General features: G+C 41.8%; 1 protein-coding gene across 1 annotated transcript in view; it reads left to right on the top strand.

Annotated features, from left to right (window-relative positions):
- Hephl1 (hephaestin like 1) overlaps positions 1-12,110 on the top strand; it is a 67,737-nt gene that overhangs the window by 32,080 nt on the left and 23,547 nt on the right. Inside the window, 5 exon segments of the mRNA XM_036193807.1 lie at positions 126-265; positions 392-523; positions 4,515-4,726; positions 6,583-6,733; positions 9,161-9,373. Coding sequence (XP_036049700.1) covers positions 126-265; positions 392-523; positions 4,515-4,726; positions 6,583-6,733; positions 9,161-9,373 — 848 coding nt within the window.

Below are 12,110 nucleotides of genomic sequence, written 5' to 3'. Positions count from 1 at the left end.
TTCACCTCTGTGGAGGCCAGAAGAGAGTGTCTGACACCCAGAACAGATGCAAAATGAGGTTCCATGATGAATGCATTTGGGAGATGAATCCAGATATATTCTTAGATTCCCATATCTTTCCACAGTGACTCTGCAGTGTACTTCACACAAGCTGAAAACAGAATAGGAGGAAAGTACTGGAAGGCTCGGTACATGGAATATGTTGATGCCACTTTCAGTAGAAGAAAGATACCCTCTGAGACCGAAGCCCATCTTGGAATCCTTGGTACAGGATATGTGTTCGGATGTTTTGAAGGGGATGTGTTCACCTGAGAGCAGACATCTCTGCAGAATGACTTCTGCTCTGATTTATTTCTGATATCTCTTTTCATCCTCTTCTATGGCTTCCCAGGTCCAGTCATCAAGGCAGAGGTGGGTGACACCCTACTAGTGACCTTTGCTAATAAAGCTGACAAGGTCTACAGCATTTTACCCCATGGTGTATTCTATGACAAGGCATCGGATGCAGCTCCGAATGCAGATGGTGAGTCTCAACCCAGCTTATCAAGGAAATAGGATGAGTGAGAAAAGGATTAAGAAAGAGACAGAGGGGGCTGGAGAGATGGTTCAGTGGTTATGGGCACTGACTGCTCTCCCAGAGGTCCTGAGTTCAATTCCCAGCAACCACATGGTGGTTCACAACAATCTGTAATGATATCTGATACCCACTTCTGGCCTGCAGGCAGAACACTGTATACATAATAAATAAACCTTTAAAAAAAAAGAAAGAAGAAAAAGAGAAAAAGAGACAGAGGTCCTGGGATGATGACTCAGTGGGTAGAGCACTTACTGTGCAAGCAGGAAGGCCTGAGTCTGGATCCTGAGTATCCAGGCAGAAGCTGGGAGCAGTATGGAGCATGCCCACACACCACCATTGGTGTGTGTGGTGTGTGTGGTGTGTGTGGTGTGTGTGGTGTGTGTGTGGTGTGTGTGGTGTGTGTGGTGTGGTGTGTGTGGTGTGTGTGGTGTGTGTGGTGTGTGTGGTGTGTGTGGGGTATGTGTATAAAAAGCAGATCACTGAAGCTCATTTGTAACATGAATTGCTAAATTGTCTTTTAATAAAAAACCTGGAGCCAGATATTGGGGTAAAAGCTGAAAGATCAGAGAGACAAAGGAAAAAACCACAGTCACCTCTTACCTCTAGGACTCCTCAGTCTGAAAAGGCTCTCCAACTGAAAAGCTGGAAAAGCTCTAGTTCCGGTCTCCTCACACCTTATATAACTTTCTCTGCCCAGCCATCAATTCCTGGGATTAAAGGCATGTGTGCTTCCCAAGCAAAGGCATGAGATCTCAAGTGCTGGGATTAAAGGCATGTGACTCCCAAGTACTGAGATTAAAGGTGTGTGCCACTACTGCCTGGCTCTGTTTCTCTCCAAGACTGAGTCAATTTCATGTAGTCCAGAGTGGCTTTGAACTCACAGAGATCCAGACAGATCTCTGCCTCCCAAGTATAATGATTAAAGGTGTGTGCCAACACTGCTTGGAGTCTATGTTTGATCTAGTGACTTGTTCTGTTCTCTGATCTTCAGGTAAATTTTATTAGAGTATACAATATATCACCACATTTCCCTTTTTTGGTCTAAAATAATAAAAGAAGGTTAAATTAATATAAGAAAAACTATATACAATAAGTACAATAAGTATATACAGTGTATAGTCAAGAATTAATTAACAATGTTGAGTTCATTAACATTTGACAAATTCAGAGAAAATATTTCATTATTTATCCTATTTTGGCGAGTCCAAAATGTTGTACCTAATTCACTTTCTATCCTAACTTGTATTACCAACCAAAAAATATCTTTTGATGTCTCTCAACCTTATACACTTTACACCTCATTAGTTTCTTTTCTGAATTTATTAATAAAGAAAACTATAACTATAACTATCTAGTCTTCAACTCCCTCAGAGACCCGAGAAGGAAATAATATTACTTAAGTAGACAGAAGGTGCAAACCATTCCAAAAATGTGAGAAATGACAGAAACAGATGGCTGCCAGGACAGTCACCCAAGATTCCTCTGCAATGTTGGGGCATCCATCTTCAGCCTACAGGCCTAGCATATCTGACAGATTTCTTTGTGAAGCAGGATTTTCTGAAGGGCTGACCTACTTTGTCTTGGCAATTTGGACAGCATACTGTCAGCAGTTGAGGTAAGGGCATTTTTTTGTCCAGTGGCTAATTTGCCTTCGATGTCTATCATCTTCTCTGAAATAGATTGGTGCTGCCAGGAGCAGACATGTCTCATTGTCATTAAAAAAAAAATCTATGTTATCAAAACATCTTAAATGCCATATTCTGTCGATCTCTGAAGTGTTTGAAGATAACCTGTCTATCTAAAATATATTTGTTTTACCTTGAAAACACCTAACATGACTTACAAGTTTGATTGTAATGACTACTTTCAATTCTTTATATCCTAATTAGTAATAATAACTTTCAAGAACTAGAAAATTGCATTACATTGTTAAATGAGTTGTATAGGTTCAATACCTTGAGTACAATTTAAAATGTATGTACAGTATGTTCTAACAAAAATAATCTCAAATTTGTATCAATATACAAAAATTAATCTAATGCAAAATATTTAAAACTAGTAGTTTAAAGTAGATCCAATAATCTACCTTTTTATCTTATCATATCTATATTCTCCTCTTCTTTTCAGAGTAGATTCAGTGTAGAAATCAATGAGCTCCACGTTTAATGAGAGACTCTGTCTCAAAAAGTAAGGTGGCGAGTGATTGAGGAAGATGTGCAAAGTCGACCTCTGACCTCCCAATGAATGCACCCACATGGCATCCACCTACACGAATAAGTACATTCATCATAAATGCAAAAAGGAGACAGATTTGGCTCAAGTGCCTAGTCCCTTCTTTTCCCAATTCCAATAGTGTAAATGATTCTCTAAACTGTGAATGTTGTTTTTCTTGCTGATCCATTACAGATACTAACAACAACCTCACAGGGCTGAGAGCATTCGGGACTGGGTTAAGCCCACAGTTATCTCTTAGAAAATGTTCATTTCTTTTCCCTCAGTGGCAAAGGGATTCCACAGTCTCTTCCAGTTCTCCAATATGGAGAGCATGTCTGCTGCGAGTTGCAGGAAAATCTGCCGGGGAAAAATCCCGCCTCATCATTTTGTTAACATAAACATCTCACATGTGGTCTCTATTGTATCCACCAGCAGATATTTATTGAAAACCAGTATTGTGGGCCAACATCTATAGCTTCTGTCTCTCAAAGAGCAGGGAGTACAGGCTCTCTGCACACACAAGGGGCAGTGGGAACTATCCTAGAATTTCTGATATTGCTCATGGTAAACTACAGGTTTTTTTGTACACATCCCATCCCTACACTAGACATCATGGCCACCTGGGATAACTCCTTGTGCTCTCAAATGTAGCCAGGCCAGAGGGGAGCAGGCTTTGTGGTGATGGTGAAGGGTTGAAACAGAACAAGGAGGGAAGTGCTCCCTCAGATCCACCCTATCTCCTGCAGCAGAACTTCTGTGCTCATCACACCCTGTCTGCCCGCCTCACCCACAATCCAAGATGCTCAGAGTAACTGGGGTGGGGTCAGTTCACAGGAAACATGAGAGACAGTGAGGATGTTTGAATTTTCCACTTTTTTGTTCAGAAAACTCACTGTGCAACTTTTTGAAGAGTAAAAGTCAGATGTAGAATAAACGTGTAGCCTTGCTCAAGTCAGAAAGACCAGTGTGCTTGCCTGGGATTTGGAGTCTTAATTTCAACCCAGGCTGTTTGTTTACCAGCTTTGCACCCTGGGCACCTGCTCATAAGCTCTGGCTTTTGTTGCTTGATTTATTTGCTACATTTGCCTCCCAGATTTCAAGCTTGTTAAAGATAAGTTTCTGTTTTGATGATTTATTTTTAAATTTGTGTGTGTGTGTGTGTGTGTGTGTGTGTGTGTGTGTGTGTGTGTGTGCGTGCGCACGCATGCCTGTGTATATGCAGGTACCTACTGAGACCAGAAGAAGGCTATTGTGAGCCACCTGATAGGGATGCAGGGAACTGATCTCAGGTCCTCTGCAAGAGCAGTATGTAGTTTTAACTACTGAGCCTTCTCTCCAGGCCCCAAAAGTAGAATTCTTGCTTAATTTTCAGAGCATCTTCTTCAGAACTGAGTACGATATATTTCACATAGGAGATATTTAGTGGTATCTTACAGACTTGTATTTAATTGTGTGAATGCAACACTATCATTTGTTTAAACTGGCTAAACACAGTAAAAGAACAAAATAGGATACAATCTGCAAATAAAGAAACACTTCTATTTTAGCTTCTATCTCATAAAATGGCATCTGAGGTCCAGGGGTTCTCAGAGTAGAATTTGTAAGAAAAAACAACCTTCCTTTTATACAATATGTCAACAGAGAGAGCCACCCATGACTGGAAACCCAGCCTGGCAAGCTTGATGTTCTTGGCTGTGTGCAACTGTTTCATTTGCATCCGCAGGCTTTCTGAAACCAGGGGCTCATGTCAAGCCAGGTGAAACCTTCACCTATAGGTGGACAGTGCCTGAGAGCGTCAGCCCGACAGATGAAGATCCCCCCTGCCTGACCTATCTTTACTTCTCAGCTGTCCAGCCAATCAAGGACACTAGTGCTGGGCTTGTAGGACCTTTGCTGGTCTGTAAAAAGGGTACCCTCAACGCCGATGGGACACAGGTAGGCCATCAGTGTCACCACATTCTCCCCGGGGTTGAAGGTGGGAGGGACCAGCAGTGGAGCTGGAGATTAAGCAGGAATGGCCAGTGACAAAGCAGTGTCTTTTTCTTCTGAAACTTACTTGTATGGTTATGAGGGTTTGTCTAATTTTTGAAAAGTTAAGACCATGACCCTAGCTTAGTATTTCTGCTCATGGTGTGGTTGGTATTTGGTTGGCTTTCTTACCTGTACGTTGCCTTTTGATTCTTGAGTCTTCAAGATCTATAAGGGGTATGATTGGGATCCTTCTTGTTGAGTGAGGTCTCTCAGACTTGGGGAACATACATGAGCATTTTCAGCATCCTATATCCAAACACTCCAGACCAGTCCAATCAGAATCTCAAGGTGATTCTCATCTGTGTCAAAACTAAGGGTTGCTGTAAGTCACTGGAAATCTTTCATGGTGGCTGAAAGAAAGAGAAGACATGTAGACAGCTGCTTGTATGTCCCAAATCCGAGGCTTGGGTGGTTGCATGGATGGGCAGGGTAAAGCCTAGGATTTCAAGCTGCATTTACACAATTTAAACTCATTTATGAAAAATGGAAAATCTGCTCACTCAACCATTCATTTCATCAGTTACCTCCCAATCAGAAACAGCAGGTCAATTATTCATATCTTACAGTATCTGGCATTGTATAAACCTCTTTCAAGGACTCAAGGACTGTTTATCTAGGCTTTAAGGGTAGAAAACATCTTGGTCTATCTTGGATTGTCAATTATCTTGATGAGGAAGCAGCTTTAGAAAGGTCTGCATGTGTAATACAGTGAGCATGTGCCCTGTGCCTCAACAACAACAGAAGACAGTGCTGTGTGGTGGTTTGTATTTCAAGGGTGAAGAGACTGAGGCTCAGAGAGACACTGAACAATACTCAGGAATCTATATCTAGTAAATCTGAAGGTCATCAGAATGTGGGACTTGGGAGCATCTAACCTTCCTTTCCCTAGTACACTAACCTGCTTGTCACTGTTGGGGCAAGTCCTGAGCCAAAGAGGTTAGGGGTGGAGTAGTTCTGATGTTCTTTCTTTTTTCGGTTGTATCTGCTCAATGAAACATTTGAGAATTCCTTAGTCTGTGGAGAAGGTTGCTAAGTCAAATACTATTCACAGTAAGACTACTAACTCAAGATTGATGAAAACAGACAAGGAAAAAAACAGTAAAATACCTGACATTTAGTTAGAAAGTATGGCAGTCTTTCTGCAGTCTAGAACCTGGTCAGGATTCTTCTAGGCAGGTAGAGAGAGGGAGGGGCTTAGAGAGGAGTGATTTCTTCCAGTCAGTTGTCACTATCCCTCCCAGAGGTGAAGGGCCGTCATAGAGGATAGTCAGGCGACATAAGACTGATTTCTGACCATCATTGCCCTCCACATAACCATTCAATTAAACTCCCAAATCCCACTCTCTATCCCATTCCTTCCTCCCTATCTCCTTTCCTATTTCCCCCCAACACTTCTACTTTCTTCCTCTCCTCACACCCTCTCACACTCTCTCTTTTCTCAACACACAAAGACAGAAATATGTAGAATACAGGAAGAGCAGGTGAATAGGAAGGGGACCACTGAGTTTACATAATATCATTGAGAGAGAGGCAATTGGATTGCATTGCTAAGGATCCCTGTGAGGCAAGCTACAGGATAGAGACTGGCTTGGATAGTATGTATGTTAGACATAAGGACAGCAACAGACAGACCATACTCAGAGTCCTGACTTAGGAAGTGATGGGTGAGTCTATGCCAATGTTGATGACCCACTTTGTGTGAATTCTAGGACTAATTCAAGCTGTATGTTGTTATGCTTTTGTTTCTTCATTTTCTCTAGAAAGGAATAGACAAGGAGTTTTACCTACTGTTCACAGTCTTTGATGAGAATCTCAGCAGGTATCTTGATGAAAACATTCAGAAATTTACTTGGCATCCCTTCAGTGTTGACAAAGAAGACAAGGAGTTCGTGAAATCCAACCGGATGCACGGTATGAAAAGCTGAGGCATCTGGAAAATGTGCTGGAGCCTGCCTGACTTCCTAACTTTTCTGTCTTTGGTATTGTTCATGGTCAGGAGGTAAATCATTTCATGCCTTCAGCTTCATGAGCTCCCAGAGATACTGTGAATCTGACACTTCTAAAACATTGTGCAAGCCTAGACAAAGCAATGCAGAGTCTGAAGAAGCAAAGAACACAGAAATCCAAAGAGTGGAAATGACTGATGGAGTTCCCACATCTAGACTCCCACAGGAGACGATGGAGAGTAATCATACTAATTATATCTCATCAATTAGAATGAGCAACTGCTGCAAGGATTAATTCCTCAAACACTAGTGGTTCCCACCTCATCTTAATGTGGGAGAAGTTTCTCTTTATATCATAACGGCAAACTACCCAGTGACTGTGACTAGCAGAGGATTCTATTGGTCTCAGCTGTGTTGCCTAATGCATCCAGGCAGAGCCAGACACCAGCACCTTGTGAGAGTGAGAGCTAGCCAACTCACTAGCATACTGTAACATTTCAGCAGGTGTGGGGCTGTGAGGGTTCCCATTGCGGCTCCAAGCATAACATTTTTATTACCTTTTAAAACAATATAGAAGAACACATAAATAGATTCTCAAATCTCTCCTTTGTTCCCAAAGCCCAAGGTTACAATAACCTGCAGCAATCAGGTCACAAACTCCTATGATCCTCAATGGTCAGGTCCATCAGAGCCCCCTCTTGGACCTGTGGAATTCAGGGAGCAATGACCTTGAATATCAGCTTCCAGGAGAGCTTTGCTATAACTGGATGTGAATTTGTTTCTGGTGTTTGGTTGTTTATTTGTGAGACAGGGCCTCGTGTATCCCAGACTGGCTTCAAACTTTGAACATGTGATCCTTCTGCCTCCACCTCCTGAGTGCTGGGATTACAGGTATGCGTCATTATATTTTTTAGTTGACAACAAAAGGGATAAACTAAGCTATGAGTGATGATGTGGTCATGCCATAGAAGAAAACCAAACTTTAAAAGAAAAGTGTCCTCGGAGACGCTCTGTGTAGAAAATATAACATAGTTGATGGGCACGTCAAATCCAGCCTAAGCATAGTTTGGACCACATGACACTCATATTCCTACATCATCAAAAAGCAATTTCAGGGAAAGTAGTATTTCTAGGTTCATATTTCATGTTAATTATAAACTGAGTTCTAGTTCCAATATTGTTTGTATGGCAAGAAAAGGAGAAACCAAAAAAACTTATTTTATAAGCTGTATTCAAATGGTATTTGATAAACGAATGAGTGAGTGAATAATGAATGAATGAATGAATGAATGAATGAATGAAAGGTCTAGAAATGAAAGCATTAAATACATGTCTAGAGACAGAAAATACTCTCTTCCAACTCATCCAAGTGCTAACATGAGAAAACTCTAGAGGAATATGGGAACATGGGAAAGTCAATTGATTTTTTTGAAATTTATTTTTATTATTTTATTATATGAATGAGTGTTTTACCTTCATGTTTGCCTATGGGCCATACGGCCTATGGAAGGTAGAAGTCAGATTCCCTGGGCCTAGAATTACAGATGTTTGCATCATCACCATGTGGGTGCTGGGAATTGAACCTAGGTCCTCTGAAAGAGCAGCCAGTGCTCTTAACCACTGAACTATCTCTTCAGTGATTTTTGGAATTACTGTCTTAGAATATGTATTGGTAAATTTTATAATTTTAGTATCTTTTCAGATTTATTGTTAATTCTAGACACCATGTGTCCTTTTCAATAGCACCTATCCTCTAGTTAACAAGGATCTTGCGCACAGTTCCCATGCTTGAGATTCTCCATGAGCACGCTGATAACCACTTTGTGAGATGGTGTTTTCAGTATGACTGCAGAACTGCAATGAGCACTTGTATTTTTTTTTTTAACTCTTTTGGGGGCATTATTCTAATGCCCAGCCTTAGCTTGGCTTGCTTCTTGCCAGCTGTTCTAACTTAAATGATCCCTTTTCTCTTTAACTACATTTTGCCTCTGGGCTTTTTACCTTTCTTTATTCTACTTATCTTTCTTTCCTTCTTACTCTTCTTACTCTGTGGCTGGCTGGGGTGGCTGGGCCCTGGCATCCTCCTCTCCTCCTTTTTTCACTCTTCCCTCTTCTCTCAAGCCTAGATTTCTCCTCCTATTTATTCTCTCTGCCTGCCAGCCCCACCTATCCTTTCTCCTGCCTTGCTATTGGCTTTTCAGGTCTTTATTAGACCAATCAGGTGTTTTAGGCAGGCAAAGTATCACAGCTTTACAGAGTTAAACAAATGCAACATAAAAGAATGCAGCACATCTTGCATCATTAAACAAATGTTCCACAGCATAAATGAATGTAACACATCTTAAAATAATATTACACAACAGGCACTCACAATCTTCTTTCTTCTATTTAGCTATTAATGGTTACATGTATGGCAGCCAGCCAGGCCTCAGCATGTGCAAGAAGGACAGAGTTTCCTGGCACTTGATTGGAATGGGCACCGACACAGACATGCATGGAGTTTATTTTCAAGGCAACACCATCCATCTACGAGGGACTCATCGTGACTCCTTGGCTCTGTTTCCCCACATGTCCACAACGGCATTCATGCAGCCGGACCATGCAGGTAGGCCTGGCAGGGCCATCTCAGGTGATCAAATCTCAACTTGTCCTCAGACAATTTTTGTCCAGGAAAAACTGGTAGACCTTGGCTCTTCACAGACTCCAGAAGCAGATATAGTTTTGATTCAAGTCAAAATTCTGGCTGTTTTAGTGCACATAGAGTGAAAGATAGAGGGGTTGTTAACCAAGAGGCACAGTTGGGAGCCTTTATATGGCTTTGTCCACAAATCCCAGATGAACCACATTCACAGGAACCTAGGGGAATCCACATAAACCCTAGATGAATCCATGTGATCCTCAGATTAACCCACAGAACTGTGGGAGAATCCATGTGAACTCCAGGTTAACCCACATGAACCCTGGGGGAATCCAGGTGAACTCCAAGGTAAGCTACATGAACCCTGGGGGAATCCAGGTGACCTTCAGGTTAACCCACATGAACCCTGGGGGAATCCAGGTGATCTTCAGGTTAACCTACATGAACCCTGGGGGAATTCATGTGAACTCCAGGTTAACCCACATAAACCCTGGGGGAATCCATGTGAACTCCAAGTTAAGCTACATGAACCCTGGGGGAATCCAGGTGACACTCAGGTTAACCCACATGAACCCTGAGCGAATCCAGGTAAACCCAGATGAACCCTATGTGAATTTATATAAACCTCTGCTGAATTCCCATGAATTTGAGGTGAATCCTTGTGAATACTAGGTGAATGTGTTAATTCACAGCCATTGGGGAAAAAAATAACTCTGTAAAAAACAGGTATTTCTTGCTCTCATGAAGCACAAATGTAGCTGAAGTTATTCTTTGAAGCATCTACCTGGCATGGACAGCCTAGTGGATACTTTAGGCTGTGAAGTTGTGGATGTGGCTGTTACTGTAGCCTGGTCTCCTTTCCCTGGGGGTGGATAGTGGTTTGGGGATGAGTTATTTGAGGACGCCTTTATTTTCATTCCCTTGAGCACCCTTGCTTTCCCCAGAAGGCAAGTTGCACTGGGTTTGGAGTCCATGTTGTCCCTGGAACCTCTGCCCTTAGAGATGCCCTACTAAAGAGACCAGTAGGACATTTTCACCAAATATACAGAGAAGCATAAAAGAGCACAGCTGCTCACCAGAGAGGATGACAACTGTGATGGGCATTCAACACGTTTCCTTCCCAACATCGCCATCAGTCTTAGCAAGAGCCCATAGCGATGCCCCTGACATGAGCCCCTGATGGACGTCTCCCCTGATCATGAACTTTCTACTTCTTGACTTCACTCTGGAATCACAGCAGAGATGGCTCTGTGTGATCAGTTAATAGCCTGAGGCTGGGGCTTCAAAACCTTTGCCCAAGAACTTCCTTCCGTAGCAAATAGAAACTCTGTATTCTTTGACTCGAAATGCTCCTACAGTGTTCCACCTGTCTGCAAGAATACACTCGATTGATTATGAATCACCCAAACCAAGGGCTTCTTTGAGTATAATGCAGGTTTTCAAACACACACCAAAAAGGAGCAGGGACTGAGAACAGTCAAACTGTTCTAATCCATAGAATCAGGGACTCAAAGACAGCGCTGGCTGCCATACACACAGCGATCTGTTTCTCACTCCGGTGCTTTCGTTTTTACTCATACACCCCATGGGCTTGTGAGGATCATCACCTAGTGATGTTTCTGGCTTGTGTTTGGTGGGGAGCACATATCTGTGACTGGCAAAAGGCTTCCTTACTTCAATAATTCCTGTCTCTTACCTGTGAGTTGCAAAGAATAATCAAAAAGTAGGTAGAGGGCTGAGGAGAGGGCTCAGTCAGTAAAGTGCTTGTTGCTTAAGCATGAGGACCTGAGTTCAATCCCCAGAACCTATGGTAACAATTTGTATGCACAGTATGTACCTTGTTTCATAATGCTTTGACTGGATGTTATTTTTATTTACTTATTTATCACTTATTTTTTTATTTCCCCTAACAGTTTTTTTGCATATATATAGTATGGTTTCCAATTTTGTGTTCTTATGGATTTCTGTGTCTGTGAATGTGTGTGTCTCTGCATCTATACATGTTTCTTATGCTTTTTTTCTTTTTTTTTCTCTTTCTCTCCTGTTACTTTCTTTCATTCTATTCTGGTTGGTTTGTTATTATTTTATCTTATTATTTTTTAGATGCCTGTTTGTATTCTAATTAGAGAAAGAAAGGGTATGGATTTAGGTGGGTAGGCAGTTGGAGAGTAGCTGGGGGAAAGGAACCATAAGTAGAATATATTATATAAAAGTCCATTTTAATTTGAAAATAGAACATCACATTGCTGCTTTACTAGGTAATCAAAATCATCTGTGTGTACTGACACATGCTTGTAAGCCTAGTGCTGTAGCCATGGGAACAGGGAGATTCCTGAGGCCCACTGGCCAGCCAGCCTAGTCTAATTGTTGGGTCTCAGGCCAATGAAAGACTTTGTTTCAAAAAATGAGGTAGATGGCTTCTGAGGAAAGACAGCCTAGATTGTCCTTTGGCCTCTGACTTAGTTAGGGTTTCTATTGCTGTGAGGAAACAGCAGAACCAAGGCAACTATTATAAAAGAAAACATTTAATTGGAGCTGGCTTACAGTGTCAGAGGTTTAGTTCACATTATTGTCTTGGCAGGAAACGTGGCACTGTGCAAGCAGACATGGTGCTAGAGAGGAGCTGAGAGTTATATGTCTTGATCTGCAGGCAGCAGAAGAAACTGTGCCACACTGAGTGTAGCTTGAGCATAGGAGACCTCAA

Source organism: Onychomys torridus, chromosome 7 (assembly GCF_903995425.1).
Source record: "Onychomys torridus chromosome 7, mOncTor1.1, whole genome shotgun sequence".
NCBI lineage: Eukaryota > Metazoa > Chordata > Mammalia > Rodentia > Cricetidae > Onychomys > Onychomys torridus.
The sequence above is the reverse complement of the archived record's forward strand: the minus strand, read 5'-3'. Positions and strand labels throughout refer to the sequence as shown.